Source organism: Heptranchias perlo, chromosome 12, assembly GCF_035084215.1.
Source record: "Heptranchias perlo isolate sHepPer1 chromosome 12, sHepPer1.hap1, whole genome shotgun sequence".
In the NCBI taxonomy this organism is placed as follows: domain Eukaryota; kingdom Metazoa; phylum Chordata; class Chondrichthyes; order Hexanchiformes; family Hexanchidae; genus Heptranchias; species Heptranchias perlo.
Window position 1 is genome coordinate 14578168 of NC_090336.1, and position 25177 is coordinate 14603344.

Sequence of the window (25177 nt, forward strand, 5' to 3'; positions counted from 1 at the left end):
TCTAAGGGACCTACGTTTGCCTTAGCCACCCTTTTTCTTTTTATATAACTGTAGAAACTCTTGCTATCTGTTTTTATATTTTTTGCTAATTTATTTTCATAATCTATCTTCCCTTTCTTAATCAATCCTTTAGTTACTTTTTGCTGTCTTTTGAAGACTTCCCAATCTTCTATCCTCCCACTAAGTTTAGCTACCTTATATGTCCTTGTTTTTAGTCGGATACTATCCTTAATTTCTTTACTTAGCCACGGATGGCTGTCATTTCTTTTACACCCTTTTTTCCTCAGTGGAATATATTCTTTTTGAAAATTGTAAAATAACTCCTTAAATGAACACCACTGCTCATGTACCGTCTTACCCTTTAATCTATTTTCCCAGTCCACTTTGATCAATTCCACTCTCATACCATCATAGTCTCCTTTATTCAAGCTCAGTACGCTTGTTTGAGAACCAACCTTCTCACCCTCTAATCGGATATGGAATGTAACCATGTTATGGTCACTCGTTCCAAGGGGATCCTTAACTAGGACATTATTAATTAATCCTGGCTCATTACACAGGACCAGGTCCAAGGTTGCTTGCCCCCTTGTAGGATCAGTTACATACTGCTCAAGAAATCCATCCCTAATACACTTAATAAACTCTTCCTCAAGGCTGCCCTGCCCAATTTGATTTGTCCAGTTAATATGATAGTTAAAATCCCCCATAATTATAGCTGTTCCCTTATTACATGCCCCGACTATTTCCTGATTAATACTTCTTCCAGCAGAGTTGCAACTATTAGGAGGCCTATATACTACGGCCACGAGCGTTTTTTGCCCCTTATTATTCCTTATCTCTACCCAAACTGTTTCATTATCCTGATTCTTTGTCCCAATATCATTTCTCTGTATTACAGTGATTCCTTCCTTTATTAACATAGCCACCCCACCTCCCCTTCCTTCCTGCCTGTCCTTCCTGATTGTTAGTTAAATACCCTGGCACATTTAATTCCCAGTCGTTGTCACCCTGCAGCCATGTTTCTGTAATGGCCACAAGATCATACCCATACGTAGTTATTTGTGCCGTTAACTCGTCCATTTTGTTACGAATGCTACGTGCATTCAGATAAAGAACTTTCAAATATGTTTTGTGACACTTAGTTCCTGCTTTTTCCTTTTTTAACACTTTACCTTTTACTCCATACCTTCTGTCCCTTCCTGATACGCTTTCCTCTGTCTCCCTACTCAGATTCCCAACCCCCTGCCACAGCTTTGATGCTGGGTTAATCGCCTTACGCCTTCTAGTTTTTATTTTATCTGTCGTGCCTAAGGTACACTTTCTTTCTGCTGCTCTACGCTTTTCCCTCTCACTTGTTCTTGAACAACTGTTTGTACTATTTGTATTGTAGATTTCCCCTGGGTCTTCCCCTCTCTTGCTGCTCTCAACTTTATTCCCTTCTGACTCCCCGCTCAGGTTCCCATCCCCCTGCCACTCTAGTTTAAACCTTCCCCAACAGCACTAGCAAACACCCCCGCGAGGACATTGGTCCCGGTCCTGCTCGGGTGTAACCCGTCACGCTTGTACAGGTCCCACCTTCCCCAGAACCGGTCCCAATGTCCCAGGAATCTAAATCCCTCCCTCCTACACCATCCCAGCAGCCACACATTCATCCAGTCTATTCTCCCTTGCCAAAATGACCATTCTTCATTTATGAAGCCAGTCAGTGGGTGTCAGCAAAGCAATTGATGGAGACATAACTGATGAACCCAATTGCTAGAGAGGTCAATCGATAACTATCAAGAGTAGGAACCCTGACTCCCCCCTTCCCCACCAAGGCAGGCCAACATTAAGGCCCCCAGCTCAATACAGACCAATGATCAAACTGGTCCATATCATTTAGTTCCACACTTAACATAAGAAGAACATAAGAAGTAGGAGCAGCAGCAGGTCATACGGCCCCTCAAGCCTGCTCCACCATTCAATCAGATCATGGTTGATCTTCAATCTCAACTCCACTTTACCGCCCTATCCCCATGTCCCTTGATTCCCTTAAGAGTCCAAAAATCTGTCCATCTCAGCCTCGAATATATTCGATGACTCAGCACCCATAGCCCTCTGGGGTAGAGAATTCCAAAGATTCCTCTGTGTGAAGAAATTCCTCCCCATCTCAGTCTTGAATGGCCGACCCCGTATCCTGCAATTATGCTCCCTAGTTCTAGACTCTCTAGCCAGGGGAAACAATCTCACAGCATGTACCCTGTCAAGCCTCCTCATAATGTTTTAAAGAGATCACCTCTCATTCTTCTAAACTCCACAGAGTATAGGCCCATTCTACTAAACCTCTCTTCATAGGACAACCCTCTCATCCCAGAAATTAAACTAGTGAACCTTTGTTGCACCGCCTCCAAGGTAAGTATATCCTTCCTTAGATAAGGAGACCAAAACTTGTAGTGCATTAAGTTTCTGAAGAGTCAGGGAACTCCTTTGTCATTAATTTTAATCTTTGTTCGATGCCACTAGAGTTGATGTATATTGCTTAAGGACATGAGAGTACAACAGTTTGCTTATGTGGATACAAACTGTTATCACACCCAGACATTTACTATCATTGCTACTCAGTATGATAAGTAATAACATTAAGAAAAGTAACCAGAACTGACTGCTGGATTATTCGTTGGAACATTATAGGAGGCCCGTAAGAAAAAGAAAAGAACTGTCTGATCTCACCCACCTCCCAGCATTCTATTTACAAGGGGGGGGGGGGGGGCGTGAATTCCCCTCCTCCAGTCTGCTAGCTGAAAACACTTCCATGTTACAAACAATTCTATGGGATACCAAACCGATTCTGAAGATATTGCACAATACATTTGGAAGCTGTTGCAGTTTGTTAAAAAGGTTATATTGTGTGGAATCGATTTGAATTATGGACTAATTGACTGACAGTATTCATTTTTTCTTTCACTTTAATTTTCACAGCTCTCAAAACATGAGGACTGGAGCAATGATGATGACTGATGTGCCTTAATCACAGGAGTTAAGACAAAATGTTTGAACGGTAATTTCTCATTTGAAGGATCACCACAGAAGATTTTATTAGGGTCTGCACAGCCCAGGGCCACAGGGGACATGCAAATGTACCCAAAAAAAAGCCAAAAATGAAAATTATGAATTTATAATGAGTATTTCAGTAGGTTTTATGCTGAATTTGGGAATGGAAGGCACGGCCTGCTTTTAACAGCTTTTGTTCAACAAATAGTTCATTCCAACAAGCTACATATGTTAGTTTAATTGAATCTTTGAGACAGTATGATTTACCTCACTTACCCTCTTGGGCCTTGCATCTCCTGCAGTCACAAAAGTAAATGAAGGAGCTTTTTTTCTCCCCATTCGTTCATGGGATGTGGGCGTCGCTGGCAAAGCTAGCATTTATTATCCATCCCTAATTGCCCTTGAGAAGGTGGTGGTGAGCCGCCTTCTTGAACCGCTGCAGTCTGTGTGGTGGAGGTGCTTTTAGGTAGGGCAATTTTCCACATAGTCGGGTAGATGCCAGTGTTGCAGCTGTACTGGAACAGGTTGGCTAGAGGCGGGGCTAGTTCTGGAGCACAAGCCTTCAGCACTACAGCCGGGATACTGTCGGGGCCCATAGCCTTTGCTGTATCCAGTGCGTTTCCTGATATCACGTGAAGTGAATGAAAATGGCTGAAGACTGGCTTCTGTGATGGTGGGGGCCGAGATGGATCATCCACTTGGCACTTCTGGCTGAAGAAGGTTGCAAAGGCTTCAGCCTTGTCTTTTGCACTCACGTGCTGGACTCCGCCATCATTGAGGATGGGGATGTTCATGGAACGTCCTCATCCCGTTAGCTGTTTAATTGTCCACCACCATTCACGAATGGATGTGGCAGGACTGCAGAGCTTTAATCTGATCTGTTGGCTGTGGAATCGCTTAGCTCTGTCTATAGCATGTTACTTCCGCTGCTTAGCATGCATGTAGTCCTGTGTTGTAGCTTCACCAAGTTGGCACCTCATTTTTAGGTACGCTTGGTGCTGCTCCTGGCATGCTCTTCTACACTCCTCATTGAACCAGGGTTGATCCCCTGGCTTGTTGGTAATGGTAGAGTGAGGAATATGCCGGGCCATGAGGTTACAGATTGTGCTGGAATACAATTCTGCTGCTGCTGATGGCCCACAGTGCCTCATGGATGCCCAATTTTCAGCTGCTAGATCTGCTCTGAATCTATCCCATTTAGCACGGTGATAGTGCCACACAACACTTTGGATGGTGTCCTCAGTGTGAAGATGGGACTTTGTCTCCACAAGAACTGTGCGGTGGTCACTCCTACCAATACTATCATGGACAGTTGCATCTGCGACAGGTAGATTGGTGAGGACGAGGTCAAGTAGGTTTCTCCCTCGTGTTGGTTCGGTCACTACCTGCCGCAGGCCCAGTCTGGCAGTTATGTCCTTCAGGACTCAGCCAGCTCGGTCAGCAGTGGTGCTACCAAGCCACTCTTGGTGATGGACATTGAAGTCCCCCACCCACAGTACATTCTGTGCCCTTGCTACCCTCAGTGCTTCCTCCAAGTGGTGCTCAACATGGAGGACAACTGATTCATCAGCTGAGGGAGGTGGTAATCAGCAAGAGGTTTCCTTGCCCATGTTTGACCTGATGCCATGAGATTTCATGGGGTCCAGAGTCAATGTTGAGAACTCTCAGTGCCATTCCCTCCTGACTGTATACCACTGTACCGCCACCTCTGGTGGGTCTGTCCTGCCGGTGGGACAGGACGTACTCAGGGATGGTGATGGAAGAGTTTGGGATATTGGCTGAAAGGTATGATTCTGTGAGTATGGCTATGTCAGGCTGTTGCTTGACTAGTCTGTGGGACAACTCACCCAATTTTGGCACAAGTCCCCAGGTGTTAGTGAGGAGGACTTTGCAGGGTCGACTGGGCTTGGTTTGCCTTTGTCTTGTCCGGTGTCTCGTGTCTGACCGGTTTTATTCTTAGTGTGACAGCAGGTTTCCTTCCCTAAAAGGCATTAGTGAACCAGATGGGTTTTTACGACAATCCGGCCAGCATTACTGATACTAGTTTTTTTTATTCCAGATTTTATTTAATTAATTGAATTTAAATGCCTTGACGGGATTTGAACTCATGACTCCGGATTACTAGTCCAGTAACATAACCACTGCGCTACCGTACGCATATGCTACTGGTGGACTCCTTCAAAGATGCACTGAGCCAGTCACTAAGAGTTCCATGAGTTTGCCAGGCACGACCTTTTGAGTTTTCCTCACTCCTTTTGGAAAACACCAGGTGTCTATGGCCGAGATCAGCAAACTGGGGACTGGAAGAAGGATTTGTTGATGGGGAAGGGGATGAAAAGAGTACAACTGACTGCACATTCTTGGTTCAACATATAAGGATATAGTACATGGATGGGCAATGTTTAAAACAACGACCAGCCCTAATGATTTTCTGCATTGCTAACCTTATCCATAATATGTGGTGGCTTACAAGTGAATGAAGAACTAATTTGTGCAAAAAGAGAAGCTAATGATTCCAGACCGGGTTACTGTCTCAGGCTTAAGCAAACTTCTCAGTGGCCTTGCTCATGTGCTTTACTGGTTTGTAATCCTATCAGCAATTAGCACATTTCGATCACGTCTATTAGCACCAGCCTTGGCTTTGTGGTATTGCTCTCATTTGAGAGTCAGAAAGGTTGTGGGTTCAAACCCCACTTCAGAAGCTTGAGCACATAATTTAGGTTGATGCACTGTCGGAGGTGCTGTCTTTCGGATGATGATAAACTGAGGCCTGATTTGTAAAAGGTTCCTTAGCACTATTTGAATTAATGATGTGGAGATGCCGGTGATGGACTGGGGTTGACAATTGTAAACAATTTTACAACACCAAGTTATAGTCCAGCAATTTTATTTTAAATTCACAAGCTTTCGGAGATTTGAAACATTTGCCTGAGGAAGGAGAAAATCTCCGAAAGCTTGTGAATTTAAAATAAAATTGCTGGACTATAACTTGGTGTTGTAAAATTGTTTACAATTTATATTTGAATTAAAGCAGGGGAATTCTCCCAGCCAATGTTTACCCCATAAACCAACACCACCAAAACAGATTATCGAGTCATTCATCTCATTGCTGTTTGTGGAAGCTGGCTGTGCGCAAATTGCCTCACTTGCCTACATTACAACAGTGATTCCTCTTCAAAAGCACTTAATTAATTGGCTTTGGGACCGCCTGAGAACGTGAAAGAAGCTATACAAGTGCTTCTTTCTTTCCAGTAATATAACGCTGCCTGTATCTAGGACAATTGAAGATCCTAAATTCCAATTCTGCAGCAGTAAGAGAGGACTGATGTTTGTTAAGTCGACATGCATCATAATCAATAAAAGGAATCAACTTTACATTATTAACATTTTTAAGTTCAACATTTAGATCTATGACACTCATGAAATTAGCAGAAATGTTATTACCATGTCACTACACAACACTTGCAATCTGGATTACTGCATGGTCAGAAATATAATCAACCAGCGTAGTTAAAACATGATGGGTGTACACATGTACATGTTTTAATTTAACTGACTCATTACACCCTCAAGAAATACACAGAGTAACACCAGAAATGAGATGTTCAATGCATGCATACTGCTACATGGTTTTTCATACTTCCTTCAATTGTAGTTTTGTGAAGAATGGGGCATTTTGATGAAGTTTTCTTAGACTGTGCCCAGGCTCTGGTAATTGGAGCTTACAGACACCAGCAAATTAGAATATTCCTTTCTTGTACCATGGTAAATAAGCAAAATGAGAATTAAAAGAACAAAAACTATGCATACAGGCCGACAATCACCAATGCCATCTGACCTGTCTAATTCTGATAGCAATTGTTTACTCTTTAAAATGGTTACGCTCATCACAAACATATCTGTTTTATACTTCTTCCAAAGCTGCTTTTGTACACAAAGGCATTGGCAGATATGTGCAGCAATAAATTGGAAAAGTTTACTGTATTCACAACTAATTATAAAGCAGAAGCAGAAGGGATAATCATGGGTATGTTTATTGAAGTAGAGTAGAATGCTGATTGGAAGATAAAGTGTCCATGCTACACAGCTAGAAGATTGATTACTAGAGAAAAGCATGAGTTCCAAGATTAAAATAATCCACAGACAGCTATCACTGAAGGGCTCCTAGAAAATCCAATCTCAATGGAGTGGAACTTTTCAATCCAATCAACACAGCAATGTGCTCCTGTTCTGAGTTGGAGTAAACTCTAATGCAAGCTATTTCATCCTATAATGAAACTGGAGGGCCCCAGCAATGTTGAATAGCTCATGAGTGTGGCATTGGCTTCCACTGTTTCATGTAAACAGTGCATGATGGTTCAAAATGCATTGAATGCAAATCAAAAAAAAATGTAACCTCTAAGAGTTTGACCTGCAATTTAGCTGACTAGTTCCCCAAGGATTTAAAAGCACTCCCATTACTGGGGCGGGGGGGTGGAAATAGAGAATCAAAGTTTTTCTTGCTTTATCAGGCAACTGAAAACATCCAGATACTTCTTTAAAATAGATTATATTGTCCAATGTTTTACAATGGGAACAGCTGAGTACACTGTGGCACAAAATGCTCAAAAAGGTTAAACTTAACTGAGCCACAGAAACTGATTCAAACAAGATGCATTTTTCAAGCAATTTCATGCTTTACAAACAAATGTTTCAGTAGCTGCAATGCTATAGTGGACTCTTGGCACAAAAAACTGAATTTGAATCTCGGCTTTGCCTAAGCGCCACAGTTGAAGATTTCCTCAGGGCACTAGGTTAGCTGTGTGTTTTTTTAAAATAAAAAACAAAAGATTCTGAAGGTTGAACTGCTGTGAAATTCAACATTTGATCCCAATGGCAGTATAGCAGGAAGTTCCTATTGGTCTCAGAATGTCACATGCACCCCCATAACATGTTAACAGTGCTAATATTGGATGAGCAAAAATGCCACGAGAAGATTACATGAGAATGTGAACTTTGTAGCAATGTTGGAATTCCTCACTGGCTGTGCCACTGAGCAAGCAGGATGCAGGTTACCCATATAATCTCAGGCGGGCTGTTTTCAGGGAAGGAAGAAAGATCCTTCCAAACAAGGTTTGATTAACCCAAAGAGCTGGAACAAAAATAACTAACAAAATTTGGAGATAAGAACTGAATACAGATGGTGACGTCAGGTTCCACATGTATGCTGATGACATCCAGCACTACCACCTCTCTTGACCCCTCCAGTGCTTCTGTGTTATCAGACTTCTTTTCCAATATCCAGTCTTCATTGAGCTGCTTTTTCCTCTAGTTAAATATTGGGAAGGCAGATGCCATCAGCTTTGGCCCCTGCCACAAACTCCATGCCCTGGCAATTAATTCCATCCCCCTCCCCGACCACTGACTCAGGTTGAACCAGATTGTTTACAATCTCAGTGTCCTATTTGACCCCGTCTGAGCTTCTGTCCCCATATTCTCTCCATCACAAAGACCACCTACTTCCACCTCAGTAACACTGCCTGCCTCAGACTATCCTGCTGAAACCTTCATCCATGCCTTTGTCACCTCCAAACTCATTCGTTCCAATGCTCTTCTTGCTGACCTCCCATCTTCCACACTTTATAAACTTGAGCTCATCCAAATTTCTGCTGCCCATATCCTAACCCGCACCAAGTCTCACTCACCCATCACTGCTGCGCTCGCTGATCACTAACATCTCAAATTTAATAGTTTCGTCCTCATTCTCAAATCCCTCCATGGCCTCGCTCTTCCCTCTTTTTAACGTCCTACAATCCTACAACAACTCTGCATTCCTCCAACTCTGGCCTCGTGCATTCCCCACTGCCTTCGCCCCATCATTAGTGGCTGGGCCATCAGTCTAGGCCTCAAACCCTGGAATCCCTCCCTAAACCTCTCCGGCACGCCATATCTCTCCGCCTTTAAAGCCTTCTTTAAAACCTACCTCTTTGGCCAAGCTTTTAGTCACTCCATTTAACATCTCCTTCTTTGGCTCGGTGTCAATTTTTATTTGATTACGCACTTAAGAAGTGCTTTGAGACGTTTTCCTACGTTAAAGGCGTTATATAAATGCAAGTAGTTGTCATTGTTGTTGGTGATGAGTGTCTAACTGAAGAGCAATATCTGCAAGACCTGGTAGCACACTCTGCCTGGCCACTCTCTGAGCCACAAGAAGTGTGTGGATTTTGGAGACCAGAAGTGGTGAATAAAATTAGACAGGAGTGGGGGGGGGGGGGGGGGGGGGGAGAAGAATAGCACCAGCAATAACTGAAATCGAATCTATTAAGGGGATATTTCAGTAACAGAGGTGACCAGATTGCATATTAACAGAGACAGATTGAGAAGTGTCAATATTTTTTGTAACGGTTTCTCACATTCTTCACATGCCCGACATCACACGAGATGTCACACTTTCTCAGCGATACAAAAAAATCTTTTAAAAAAAAGGCAGTAAGCCTGACGTTGACCTTGAGTCTAAAATTTATAAGCAGTTACTAATAAAAATTGCTGAGGTTAAGCAAAAAGTAAGTAGCTACAATTACCTGGTTTTGGCAATTATAGCAGCGAGCTTAAGGCATGATCATGCTTCAGAAATTATCTGAGCATCAGTTCTTATTAAAATAATTACTTCAACATTCAATAAGTTTCTTACCTTGGATTTGTGTACATATCATTTGATAATCAATGCATCAGCAAGAATTTCTAAAATCTATATGAGATAATTTTCTAGATCAATATGTTTTAGAACCAACAAGGGAACTGCCCATACGGGATACAAAGTGTGTAATTAGAGGTGCAAAAGGGAATATGAAAAAGAATCTTGCAAGGGATATCAAAGCTAACAGCAAAAGTTTTTATAAATATATTAAGAGAGAGTGGTAAAGGGGAATGTGAGTCCATTAAGAATGGATGCAGACAAGACTATAGTGGATAATATAAAAATGGCAGACTCATTAAATAAGCACTTTGTATCTGTTTTCACAGTGAAGGAACAGGACAACATACCAGTGGTACAAGCGAACCTAAAAATAAGTCAAGGGGAGGACCTTAGTGGATTTAATGTAAGTAAAAATATAGTAGACAAATCAAGACCTGATGGCTTCCACCCCAGGCTATTAAAAGAAATAGATGAGGAGAGTGCTGAAGTCTTAGTCATAATTTTAGAAAGCTCTCTAGATTCAGGAATTGTGCCTTTGGATAGGAAAATTGCAAATATCACTCCATTATTTAAGAAGGGAGGGAGGAAACAGGTAACTACAGATCTGTCAGTTTAACATTGATTGTGGGGAAGTTACTGGAAACTATCGGAGTCAGAGTGACTCCAACAAGTATCAGATGATAAAAGAGTCAACATGGATTTGGGAAGGGTAAGTCATGCCTGACTATTCCAGTTGAATTCTTTGAGGAGGTCACGAACATGGTGGATAGGAGTATTTATGGATGCTGTTTATGCAGACTTCCAGAAGGCATTTGATAAGGTTTTGCAAAATGACTGTGCATGGAATTGGAGGTAATCTTGTGACATAGGTTGGTAATTGGTGTTCCACAGGGATCTATATTGGGGCTTCATCCAATCATATATGGTAATGACTTGGATGAAGGAATAGAGAGATGAGACTAAGTTAGGAGGTACAATAAATGGATGGGAACAGGAAGTTGCAAAGGGACATGGAGAGTGGGCAAATTATGACAGATGGAGTTCACTATCTGCATCTGAGAAAGGCAAATCAGAATATTAATGGTGAGAGACTAAGAGCTGTACATATCACTAAAAGCTAGTGCAGGTACAAAATATAATCTTACAAAAAAAGCTATTGGAATCTTGGCCTTTATCTCAATGGGGTTGGAATTCAAAAGTAAGCAAGTGATGCTTCAGTTGTACAAAGCCTTGGTCGATTCTCATCTGGAGTACTGCGTTCAGTTTTGTACACCGAAAGGACAGGTTGTATAAATTTGGCTTGTATTCCCTTGAGTTTAGAAAGTTGAGAGATGATCTAATCAAGGTGTTTAAAATGATTAAGGAATTAGATAGGGTAGATGCAGAGGAACTATTTCTTCTGGTGGAGGAATTCAGAACAAGAGGGCATAATCTTAAAATTAGAGCAAGGTCATTCAGGAGTGAAATCAGGAAGCACTTTTACCATACAAAGGGTAACTGGAAATCTGGAACTCGCCCCCCCCACCCCCCGCAAAAGGCTGTGGATGCTGGGTCAATTGAAATTTTCAAGACTGAGATTGATAGATTTTTGTTAGTTAAGAGTATCATGGGATATGGAGCTAAGTCGGGTAAATAGATTTGAGATACATATTAGCCATGATCTAATTGAATGGCGGAACAAGCTCAAGGGGCTGAATGACCTACTTCTGTTGCTATGTTCCAGCTTATTCAGCAGGACAGGAATTAAATGCTGTACAACTGCATGGAGTTCCCATTTACTGCATATACAGCGTGGAAAGGGAAAGTTGCTGTGTAATTGTATGGAATTCTTAATTTAAAAGATTACATCTTAATTCAAGACACCTCAAAATATGCCTGGGGTGGGAAACTCCTTATTCTGGATACAGACAAATTGGCAAGGTAGCTAAACCATATCACACAGTCTGCTGGCCTCATATCATCCTCAAAATGGTGGACCTGTCACAAGTTCCATCATGAGGCTGAGGAACCTTGTGATTTCAGCTTCAAATGTAGCCATTGGGACAATAAGACTGCATAAGGTTTACTTCTAAAATGGAACAGCAGCAACTTTAGTGTTACGGAGATCATTTATGAACAAATGCTCAATTGAAGTATTGTGGCACATTTAGAAATGTGATACAAGTTTTTGAAATGCTGATGATTTGCAACCTGCCAACAAATATATTTGAATTTCCTGTTTTTGAATACATTTAATTTTGTTTTAAATGCATGGGGGGGCAGAGATGAAAGAAGAGTCTTGATACTGTTGACAGATGCAAATTTGTTTTTGTTAACCATTCAATCTATCGGGAGACTGTCCAAAGTGCTTGAATTCTTGCAGAACTGCAGCAATGAGGGGAATAATCTGAGCCAGAGCTGGACTAGCCTAACATACAGCAGATTTTGTTCTATTATTACTGAGTATTTTGAGAACTTTTCCTACAAATAAAATGCATTTACCCAATTGTTTATTGGGGTAAGAATTGTGGTGGGATTGGACCTCGAGTCTGAGTACAAAAGTAACACTAGAACAGGGACTGGATTGTGTTGTGGGTAGGAATTGAATAAATCAAGTGCATGCTGCACAAAGAGATGTCACTCAAAAACAAAAAAGTCATTGTTCTATCGCAGCTCTTCGCTGAGTTAGTTGAACATAGGCAGTGGTAAGGCTGCTAAGATTACATCAGCAATGTTGGGAGAGGAAGTAAAATCAGCAGCACTGCCTACTGGGAGTGTACATGGGATTCAGACCCAGTTGTGATGGTTCTTGTAGTTGAATAGCTTGCTGATGCTCATTGCTGAGACTGATGTATTATTAATAACCATTAAGATGAGATACTGGAGGGAAACTGGCACCTGTTGAGCAATCAACACCTTATGCAGAGAAGAGGGAAAAAAACTGGAGGAAGCAATTGGCAAGGGAAACAATTGTAGTTTGATCAGGTAGTAATACCTTCTGACGCATACGCCAGTATCAGTATTTGACCAGCACCGGGCAAGAGGACTCAGCTCTTAGATATCCAAACCGTGGTGCTGGATAGTTTGGGGATGGGGGAGGTGGGGGGGCGGGAAATTATAAAGCTGCTGACAATTGTCAATACAGTGCTTGATGCACCAATGTTCTGTGGCAAGGAGTGGGTAAGATGCAAGAATGTACCTGCAATTCCCCAAATATTTCCATGTGCCGGTTATGTTACCGTGGGAGATGCTGAGTCTGGAATGGGGAATAACGTGAAGAAATGAAAAGAACATAAAAAATTAAGAAATGAGCTCTTAAAATGAAACAGATTTTCACTGGATTATTTACATGGATATGTGCAGATTACCTCTATGTAGAAAAGGAATTTTAGTGCATCCGAACAAAAATAAGTATCTGACAAATCTTGCCGTCATTGTCCTAGAATTTTACCTACACCCATTCCATCACTGAAAAACTTTTGAAACTTTTCAGATTTTCAGTCAATTTTATATCTTAAAAGGACAGGACTAATTTCCTATCAGACAATTCATTCATGTACTGGAATGGGCAAAGGATTTTTCAACATGCTTGAGCTACAATATACAAGCAGAGCCTCTTTACAGTGTGAAGATTTGTTTACACATCACAGAACTGCGATGGTGCTATGTATATTGAACTAACGCAAATGACTTCTGATAGAAATTGATTTTGCTGCTCAAGAATACACACATTATCAGGTGAAAATACACTACTTGGACACCATAAATGTATAACTGATCCACTCTCATATAAATCCTTTCAAAGATCAAAAAATGACCTCATTTTCCATCTTAAGCATACTCAAAAAAATCTATTCCAATGCCATTAATGAGATAATATTATATGAAATTAGTCCTGTGCTTATAAGACATCAAAATGGGCTGAAACTTTATTACATCAAAAAGTCTTCAAATAAATCAATGTTTAAATGTCAGGGTGATGAGAGAAATAACAGGCAGGGAAGTTGCTTTGCATAGAAACAAAATATAATTAGAAGACTTTGGGGAGAATGATAATGGTTGTCAGGGGAATTGCAGCATAATTCATACAATTCTGATTAGCTCTTGGCAGAAACAACACAAATCAGCAACACTGCTGATGATCAATGCCATTGGGCTGTAATCCTGCCTCGCCAGTTCAAAGTGATCATATCTTCATTACAGATTAAGATACAATCAACATTCTGGCCACTTCCAAATATCCAAGAAAATGGCTATTGAAATACCTTTCAGGGGATGGGGTATGGCACGTGTGATAGAATATCATGCATTCCCTTCTGGGAGCTGGCTTCCAATCTAGCTGAAGGTCTCTGCTGTCTCAACATCAGTAAGTTAAACAGAATAACTTTGGGTGGCTTCAAAGGCAGTGCAACAGGCTATAAATTAAGGTCTTAACAGCAGTCACTTTACTTACAAGGTTTTTTAAAAATAGAATTCCTGCTGGATGCCAGCAGAGCAGATACCATGGTGACTGCGAGAAACAATTTCCTCAAAGCCAATACTCTCAATAGCAATGTTGCCAGTCAGATTCCCTGAGGGCCATTATTCCAGTCCAGGGCATTTATCAGTCAGAACATCCTCCCTCTGCAGCATGCTGATGGGCTGATGGATATGGAGTGCCAAGAGCTTTGAGAACCACTATTTCAGCAGTCAAAAAGTGGTCACAAGGATGACCCTAGCTTTACCTAAGCATTGTGAATACAAATCTAGATGGGGAAAAGTCATGCAAGAAATTCCTTTGGCACGAGGTCAACAGGGTGTCAAGGACCACTGGATGTTGCCCCAAAAACCACACCAGGTTTCAGAAGGTAATCATAAAGTCCATCTATGGATAGCCCCACCTGTTGAATGAAGGTGGGTTGCCCCCAAGTAAAGATCCATTCACTTGGCTGAATCTTTTTTGCACATCTGCCATCATAGGCCGCACCGCCCACCCCTCTATGAGGTGTTGAATGAATCAGTTTGATTACACAAGTCCCAAAGGGACCCCAAAGGGTTAGAGGTGAAGACCCACTGCTCCCCCAGCTTCTTGCAGTCTTCACACATCACTTACCATTACTGATCTCTGGAAGATCAAACTTGGTGAAGTCCCACCACTGGAGGCGATAAGTGATATTGGCAATATTACTGGCCACAGCAGACTGTCCATCACCTATCACAGCACCTGCAAGCAGAGAATAAGAGACTCAGTAAGGAATGCCCTTTAGCCATTCCTACTTTATTCTGCCCGTTGCTTACTTAAGAACTCACAGGTCATAGCTCTTTACCAAGTTGTGCAAATATTGAATATTAAATCAAGAACAGGACATGGAAGTGTACAACAGATTGGAATTTCAGAATATTCCACAACTCTAGGGACCTTTCAGGGAATCAAGGAGACCAACTGAGGGGTTCAGCTATCACAGTGAAACACAAAACCAAATCTTACATGGTTGGTATCCATCTGAATGCGAAGACGAGACTTGGCCTTAATTATGGGATGCAGCCAGTTATATCTATTTGGAGGTTAAATGAATGAGGAAGAATTTATTATTTGAAAACAGCTTGGGTGTTTTGTGATCCTACTGATAACAACAGGGATCTCTGTTTTTTAGTGGCAGTAAGTTTCCCACTTCTCCCTGCGGCTGCAGTGTGGCAATCTGTTAATTATTATTGGCACAGGGCATTGTTGGCGAGAGGAGGAAAATAACTCCAATTCTAGCTCTTGCGCATCACCCTACCATTGGTGCCCATGCCTTCAGCTTTCTAGGCCCCAGGCACTGGAATTCCCTCCCTCTCCCCCTTTAAGATGCTCCTTAAAATATACCTCTTTGACCAAGCTTCCCCGTCCTAATATCTCCTTATGTGGCTCGGTGTCAAACTTTGTTTGATAACGTTCCTGTGAAGCACCTACGTTAAAGGCGCTATATAAGTGCAAGTTGTTATTGTTGACTTTTGGTAACCCCCTAAATAGGTGAAGTCCAAAAAATTCAAACCACTAGCTTGAAAAGCAGGAGCGTCCCATCTTCCCCCACACCTCTGTCCATACACTAACCGACAGTCAATATTGAGACAGTTTAATACACAATGAAGTGTCAGCCTTAGCTCAGTGGACATAACCAAGGTTGACACTTCAGTGCAGTGCTGAGGGAGTGCTAAACTGTTTGAATTACTGTCTTTTGGATGAGATGTTAAATCCGTCTGCCATCTCAGTTGGGCATAAAAGATCTCTCGGTTCTTTTCAAAGAGCAACAGCAGAGTTCTCCCAATGTCCTGGCCAACAATTATTTATCAATGAGCACTACAAAAAACAGATTATCTGGTAATTTATCTCACTGTTGTTTGTGGGACCTTGCTGTGCGTAAATTACAACAGGGACTATACTTCAAAAAAAAAGTACTCCCTTGACTGAAGCACTTTGGGATTCCTGCGGAGTGCTATATAAATGCATGTTCTTTGTCTCTTTCTAAAACAATCTAAATGCGATTTCATTTCGAGGATTTCATTTACACATCGTTCACCTGACGAAGGAGGAAGCCTCCGAAAGCTTGTGAATTTAAAATAAAATTGCTGGACTATAACTTGGTGTTGTAAAATTGTTTACAATAAAACAATCTATGCATGTGTGTGCATGCAGCTGTTCAGGATGGACAGGGCTTTAAGATTTTTTTTTAAACATTATAATTTATAAATAGTGAATGGGAGCCAAATTATGGGTAAATTAGGGAGGGAGGGAGGCTTGTGTGGAGCATTAATGCCTGAATGGCCTGATTCTTTCTCCCGGTGCTGTACTTTCGATGTAACTCGATGTAAGTTCACTTTCCAGTCTGCTACTTTAAATGGAGTACTTAACCCCCTTCCTTCTACAGTGAAATATACTGAATTCAACATCCTGCTGCACAAAGCGAAAAGCATTTTTGAATCAAAACCTATTTGCAGCATTTGTATTTCCCAATGAGGGACAGATATTAATACTACTTTCAGAATCATTAGCACCATTTGCAAGATCAGCAACTGCAAACAATTTTCTAAAATAATTTGACAGAATAAATGGATCACAGTACTTGGCTGAATGGCTTGGAAATGCAGACACAGTAAACAGCAGCAGATTTAAAGACACCATTTACAATCTTGTGAAATAACTTTATGCATTTATTATTTTAATTACTCATAAATGACAGTATAAACAGAAGCATTTATAGAGACTGTTATTTAATAGCAATATATAAGTGTTGAAAATACTGTGAAATAAGTTAACACATTTTATGGACATCTCCTATATCCAAACACCATCACTCCAGTTTACAAAGGCACTCTACTGCCTTCCAGACTCAATTCATAGAGGCAGGGTATCTTATCCAACCACACTTCTTCTACAACATTCCCAGTTCATACTGGCACTCCTCCCCACAATCTTTCTCCCCCACCCCATTTCAACTAGGCTCTCTTGTGCTCAGCCCCTGCCTCCACCGTGTTCATACCAACACAGCAACTCCCCACTCCCTCCCAATTAATGCTGGTGTTCTCCTTTTTCTCCCATTCCCAAGTTTTCCGCTTAGTCCCCCAAAATCCTGCTCTCAGAATCCGGGCTTTCTCTCTCCCATTCATTGCCATCCATTTACCCTCTTTCATTGATAATCACCCCCACCCTCCATCCACTCAGTCCTGCTCCACCCCGAGACCAGCTGCTAATACACTGGCCTGGGTCCCCCTCTTCTCTCAACACCATACTGCATTAATGGCAGGGATTGTGGCCTCATACGTGGCAACTATAGAGAGAACAGGGGTTCCTGACTACAGTGCACAGAGAGTGCAATCCTTGCCACTGGCACGGAGTGTGATGCGGAGAGGAGAAAGGGACCCGGTCTGGTGCAACCAGATTCAGGGAGGTGTAGGACGAAGGCAATAGGGCTCCAACATGCGCTGATCTTTGTCAACCAATGCTAATCAGTGGCCCCCCCGCCCACCCCCAAGACTAACCAGTAGCACAAAACGCTGAGAGTAGGCATGTATGATCACACTTGACTCCGGTGAATGTTGCTGTGCTTTCTGACATCAAGTTGTGGATGTGCCAGAACAATTTATGGATCAAGGCTGGCCAGACCGAAGCTATCCCATCTAGTTCCTGCTAGAAGCTGCAGCCATACCCAGATTGCATCTCCTTCCCTAGCTGCTCGTCCAGGCTGGACACTGCGCACCCGGTATGATCCTGAGCTGAGCTTCAAACTGCATAGCCTCTCCATCACCAAAACAATCCATTTCAACCTCTAACATTGCCTGCCTCCATCCCTATTTCACCAAATGGTGGCTAAAGCTGCTGTCCATGTCTTTGTCACTTCCAGGCACAATTTCTCCATTGCCCTTTTCATCAGCTTCCAAGCTCCACCCTATACAAACGAACTCATCCTTAAATCAGCCACTTCGATCTTATCCTATACCGAGTCCCCATCGCCTATCAGGCCTGTCCTTGCTGACCTCCAATGGCTTGCAGTTCCCCAACACGTTGATTTTAAAATCCTTATTTCCATTTGCAAATCCCTCCACAGCAGTCTTCCAACCTAACTCTGCAACTTCCTCTGGCCGCTATCTCGAACTAACACCCTTCACTCTTCTAACTCTGGCCTACTGCTCATCCTTCCCCCCGACCCCATCAGTGACAGAGCCTTCATCCGTCACAATCTTGTGCTCTGGAACGCTCTTCTTAAACCCCTCTACCTTGTGTATCTCTCCCCACTTTCAAAAGCTTTCTCAAAACTGATCTGTTCAACCACTCTTCTAACTCTTGCTTAGTAAAGTGCCTTGGGACCTTTTGCTATGTTAAAGGCACTAATTAACTACACAAATTGTTGTTGCAGCACTGATGCTGAATCGGAGGAGGAAACAAAAAGCATTCAACCCAGTGAATATGTTCTTTCAGCTTAATGACTCAATGGAAATCATAGCCGGAATTAGCGAAGGCTTCCTACAAACTCCCTTTCCCCTTATTTTATTTTCCCAAGAACCCCTTCTCAGACTACATAACCTTCAGCATCTAAAGAGCCTTCTGTTCTCAATACTACTCTTGGCTAACCGCAAGGAGGCAGATAATCTTATTAGAGCTAGGCGATTTAGGAGTGAAATCAGGAAGCACTTTTTCACACAAAGTGTAGAGGCAATCTGGAACTCACTCCCCTAGAAGGCTGTGGATGTTGGGCCAATTGAAATTTTCAAGACTGAGATCGATAGATTGTTGTTAGGTAAGGGTATCAAGGGATGTGGAGCAAAGGCAGGTGAATTGAGTTGAGGTACTGATCAGCCATGATCTAACAGAATGGTGGACTGACTCGAGGTGTTGTGAATGGCCAGCTCCTGTTCATATGTTCCTAGGACAGTGACCTGATGAACACAGCAGCCTGCTATATTCCCCAGAGGAAGAGGTCTAGTTTCTGCTCAGAGCCTCCTCACACACAACTGAGAGCAGGAAGTCAGGAGTGGAAAACTGAAACTGCATCCATCATGCCAGCTTGATTAAGCAGCAATATCAAGATGAACAAAATGTTTTTATTCAGCCATTCTTGATATAGGATTGAACAGAGACAATGTGAAGAGAGATAGATATTCTGGAATTTTGTTATTGCCTTTGTGGGCCAGGGAGCATTTATGCAAAACTTTTTATGAAGGTATATAAAACTAGTGGTAGGGATCACAAGAGTACATGGACTGCTGAAGGAGCAGGCTGGATTGCTGAAATGGTCGTTCGTTGTTTCAGACTTCATATTTTGTTCAGTCCAAAGCTGTAGTAACATGGGCAGGATTGCTGAATTGACAGAAGACACTTCCCCACAGGAAAGAAATGGGCAAAAGAAAGCAGAGCGTAAATTACTGCAGTTACACTTTATATTGGCCAATGAAAAACAAGCAAGAGAACAGCTTGCCTCATCACACACAAGGAATCATGTGGGGGCTTCAAGACATCTGTGGGGAATGGGTAGAACACACGTTATTATAAGATGCATAGGACATCAATTCACTATCAATTTTGTTTCTATGCAGTATAGTAGAGTAAAACACTCATTTATTCTTGATTGTCAAGGCTTACCTACATAATGTACAGACAGCTTCATAATTTGTAAGTCATAAAGCTACTGGCACCTAAAAAAAATATAAATAGGTATTTTGCACATTCCCCATTTCATGTGGCTTATACATTTAATATGGGACACCAAGCTCAAAGAATCATGTGTCTTGGTTAATAAAATTGGATATTTATTAGCAATGGAACAACATCGAGGAAGATTTCCTTCACAGTTGATCTCATTTATCAAAATAATGCATTGTTAAAGATGGGGAAATCACAAGATCTGGTGGTCTATATGAGAAGCAAAACTTGTATGTATCTAAGTACAGTTATGTCACGTGCAGTAGAATCAAGAAAGTGGTACAATGCCATCACTAAACCCACACCAATAAAATCCAGAAGATTAATTTGTTCTCTGTGAACATACTGAACTAATAACCAAAGAATTTCACTCACTGATACAATTCTCTTGTTCCAAATGAACTTTTTAGACCCTGGCAGCAGTATTAAAGATCAATATATCTGCCACTATTTTTCATTACTCTCGTACACAGTAGGAGCAGCGGACACAAACATGGAGTTAGAAATGGAAGTCATGATGGCAGCTGATAGACCTGGTTCTAACAGGAAGAACAACACTACTAAATTATGGATTTCAAGGAATGAATTCTCTTTATCTTATTTGAAGAAAAGGATGATTCGACTTGGACATTTTGCAATTGCAAGGGGCAGTCAATAATCACATTTTTTCTAGTTATATCCAGTTTCTCTCCCTTCCCACTGGCCTATTTCCTTGATCTTTTTCAAAAGTTACTCTTGAAACAGATCACTACCAAATGTTTTTTAAATTCTTTTTCTTTTTAAATACTTAGAATCCCAAAACAATATTTCCAGACCAAAAGGCCAAGATGGTACATTTTACTCAGAAAATGATTTTATCTGAATTTTCTTTAAAACGTTCAGTGGTTGAACTGGCCCGTAAACTCCAAAGCTCCAATACCCTTCTGTTTAAGTGAAGCTCGAACCCAGTTTATGTTTTCCTTCTCGAAATGTCGAATGCTTTCACCAACAACCATTGAAATGAAATTTATCAATTGGCATTTCAACATGAACTGCAGGCTGCTGCCATAGCAACATAAGACATGTAAAGGGGTAGATTTAAAATATTCTATCCTCAAGATATAGCGTATTTTTCTGGTGATTGTTATAAAGATTAGAAGGAAGTGGGTAAGTAGGGTCGATCTGTGAAAAAGTGACAGTATCTACCTCAAGGGACAAAATCTACCTCCCTCCCAGTCGACATCCTTGTCTTCGACCAAGCTTTTTGTCATCTCTTCTAAATCTCTAACAATGAATTGGTGTATGCTCTTTTTGGTCACCTCACTCACAATGGATATGTGTATGACCTTTTTGGTCACTTCTACTAACTCTCTCACAATGGATTGGCGTATGCCCTTTTTGGTCACCTCTGCTAACTCTCTCACAATGGATTGGTATATTTTTCTTTTCTTCCTGTGAAGTGCCTTGGGTTGTTTTTCTATGTTAAAGGTGCTATATAGAAATACAAGTTGTCATTATTTGGCTGAATGCCCTCTGCCTTTTTCTAAAGATTATATTCCTTAACTACTGTTTAAGCCAAATAAGCATTGTGGTTGGATTTAGCGCATACCTTACTGGTGTTTATAAGAATGAACTTGCATTTATGTAGCGCCTTTCACAACTTCAGGACATCCAAAAGCCCTTCACAGCCAATGAAGTTCACTGTTGTAATGTAGGTAAAACACAGCGGCCAATTTGTGCCCAGCAAGGTCCCACAAACAGGAATTGAGATAAATGACCAGGTAATTTGTTTTAATGAGGTCGGTTGAGGGATAAATATTAGCCAGGACACCGGGAGCACTCCCAACACTTATTCAAAAAAGATTACGGGGAGCAAAAACCTTGCATTTATTTAGTGCTCATGTTGAGAAGGAGATTCAAGTTGCTGTCTTCATGATTACTGATCGTTACAAGTTGATTGTTGAAAATGCATTTGAACAAGAGAGAAAGGGACTACAGTCCCTGACAAAGTGACTCAAAAATTTAACATTGTGGACTGAAAGTTCTACCTACATGCAAAAACACAACCAGAATCTGGTGTAGATCTGCTTCCTTCACCTGCCATAAACGTTGTCTCTTTTCATAGTGGTAGGTGGAATATTTAAAATATAATCAGCATCTCCTCTGAAAGAAACTGGATTTCTCTGTGCACAGTGACATTTATGTAACAGGCTTTGCTTTACTCTTCAATGAGAATTTCACTGTTTGTACAGGGTGCAATATAATTTTCATATGTCACACACACTTAATACGAGCACAAGAAATTTCTACCAACTTTGTTTGAAGCTATTGGTTTACTTTAATGTAAGATTACTAACCTCTATGGCCAAACAGCCAGCACAAAAACATTTTAATTCCATCCAGAACAGCATTGGAACCCAAGGTCCTGAAGTGAATCGGCAGCTACTGTGACACACAAATGTCCCATCAAAGAAAGGATAGTATGTATGTCATTTTTGGGTGGGAGATGGGGAACTTTCAAATGGTACTTCACAATCTAACACCAGCATAGAGTAAAAGAAATACCTCATCGAAAATGTATCTCTTCATTTATATTTTTCAACCTTGTGGAGACCTGCCATTTTAGTGCTCTGCTCATACCTCAGTGAGTGGCTCTATAGTGACCAGCCAGGAAACATCAGTGCAAGATACGTTTACTGGGCTAGTACAGACTAATAAAATGTCAACTTTTGTGTTCAGGGTGTGGTATGTTAGCTCCAAGAAATGAAACAATTGCCCATTTTGGGCACTTATCAGCATGTCAGATTTAACATAGCCAGTTGCAGAAGTTGAGCTCCCATTACTTTTCTCCAACATGTCTGCATTGCAACCTCAGAAATGCAACTACTATTACACTATTATGACATTTCCATTTCTCTCAACAGCCAATCTCAATAAGGTTGCACATGCAGTGCCAAATGTGGGGTATTTTTGTGGTGAGGCTCCATAACCACAGGAACTGGGTTGATACAGCCCAATTCATATCACTTGGGGCCCCTAAAGTACGCAAGAACGAACGAACTTGCGTTTATATAGCACCTTCCACGACCTCAGGAAGTCCCAAAGCACTTTACTGACAACTAAGTAGTTTTGAAGTGTTGTCACTGTTGTAATGTAGGAAACACAGCAGTCAATTTGTGCACAGCAATGTGATAATGACCAGATAATCTGTTTCTTTTTTTGATGTTGGTTGAGAGATAAATATTGGCCAAGACACCGGGGAAAACTTCTGTGCTCTTCTTCGAATAGTACCGTGGGATCTTTTACGTCCACCTGAGAGGGCAGATGGGGCTTTGGTTTAATATCTCATCCGAAAGACTTCCTCAGTACTGCACTGGAGTGTCAGTCTAGATTTTGTGCTCAAGTCTCTGGAGTGGGACTCCAACCCACAACCTTCTGACCCACTGAGCCACAGCTGATGGCTGCAAAGAAACATTAGACTGGGCTGAATCAGAACTTGGGCCCTGAACTTTCATCAGAATGAGTTCCTACTGTACAGGATTCCTTGTGAAGCCACTCACTGACACAATCATAAAAGTCATCAGCAAAGCAACTTGGTTGTGCAAAGGCTAACCTGAAATCACAGATCTTTATTGGGATTAAATACAATAATATTAAGGTTATCTCTTAACCAGTAGTATTTACACATCACAGTATAATTTTACTGTGAGCATTAACTGAATGAGCACAGTTGTAATCAGCAGGTCTGCACTGTATGCTCTATTGTAAATAGAGTGAGTAGCATAAGTTTGAACTCTGCAATTAACCTAAAATCAGATAGTGGGAGCCCATTTCTAAAGTTATATAAAAAGAAAGAAAGGGTTGCATTTATATAGCGCTTTTCATGACCTCTGAATGTCTCAAAGTGCTTTACAGCCAATGAAGTACTTTTGAAGTGTTGGCACTGTTGTAATATAGGAAATCTGCTCTTTATTTTTTAAACATAGGTGCCTGCAAGTTACCTGGTACATCTCCTCAGTATGAAAGGACTGTAAGTCAAAGGTTTTCTGGACACTCACAGATTTTTCTCTATATGCTAAGTATTAGCGACAGAGAAGATGTAACAATTATGACAGCTCCCCAGAATGAACTGGCCATCACTTCCCCCTTACAAGCATTGTAACAGGAATAACATTTAAATGGGCAAACTAATATTCTCCGAGGAATTGTGGTTTGACACCCATCAGCAACAAGCATACAGGAAAATAAATAATGATGATTTGTGTAGGCATAGTGTTGTCCAGGGGCATGACGCTGCTACTCACACAAATACCTTTATCTCTGAAGTTAATGACATTTCATATTACTTCGATTCACATTACTCATACAGAAATCAATTGTACCTTTTCTGTTTCTTTGCTTTGTTTGCTGTCATAAGAGCCCCCTTAATATGAAGGCAGATTTACCCTTCCTTTGATATAAAAAAAAATCCTGTAAGGCTCTCAAAAGCAGCATTAAAACAAACTGATTTGTTTCAGCAGTGAGTTGAGCCACCACGTGTGACGGGTACTGTCCGCCTCCTCGCAATCTAGATGAGCCAGCCCGACAGGCTATTAACCTGATCTGTGTCCATGTCTCCTGCCGCACATCATCCATACCAGCTCTGGAGTTCATTGCAAAGTGTTGATGGGACAAATCCCGCGCAATTACGCCAAATACATTTGTTTGTGGGGATGTCAACTTTTGATGGCAATAAAGTGGTAAACTAACCACAAGTAAATCACCTTCAAATCAACTGATTAAACACGTGGTCACACAGTTTTGACAGACTAGTCACAAAATAGCTGCAATATCGCTCCGCACACTGCTACACCCTGCATCGAAATCTGACTTGGGTTCACTCAAATTCTGACACAGTAATAAAAGTTGAACGCTTTCCTTCCACCAGCACAGACATAACTTCCTCTTGACAAGTATAAAATTCAGAATTGAAAAAAAAATCCCTATCCCAATCGCAGCATCACGCGTCAATTTGGATTTATCTTTTCTTCCTCTTTTCCTGTTCTTCCCCCCCCACCCTCTCCCACTTCTGGGAAGTGCATAAATGTGGGCAGTGGGGCAAAGGGCAGAAAAGGGTTTGAGTGTGATGTCCCTCACAAACAAATAGCCTGCAAAGACTCATTGCCTAACTCACACATGAAGAGCAGCATTTTTACTGAGTGTCAGACGTAGCTCAGTGGTAGCACTCTCACCTTCGAGTCAGAGGTTGCGAGTTCAGGCCCCACTCCAGAAACTTGAGCACATAATCTAGGCTGACACTCCAGTGCAGTACTGAGGGAGTACTGCACTGTCGGAGGTGCCATCTTTCGGATGAGATG

The 25177-nt window shown here is 41.5% G+C and overlaps 1 protein-coding gene across 4 annotated transcripts in view; it reads right to left on the bottom strand.

Annotated features, from left to right (window-relative positions):
• Positions 1 to 25177, bottom strand: part of LOC137327835 (activating molecule in BECN1-regulated autophagy protein 1-like) — a 400989-nt gene that overhangs the window by 142520 nt on the left and 233292 nt on the right. For all 4 annotated transcript variants that reach the window (XM_067993681.1, XM_067993682.1, XM_067993679.1 and 1 more), the window contains one exon: positions 14778 to 14888. In XM_067993681.1, the coding sequence (XP_067849782.1) occupies positions 14778 to 14888 (111 nt within the window). The remainder of the gene's footprint in view (positions 1 to 14777; positions 14889 to 25177) is intronic.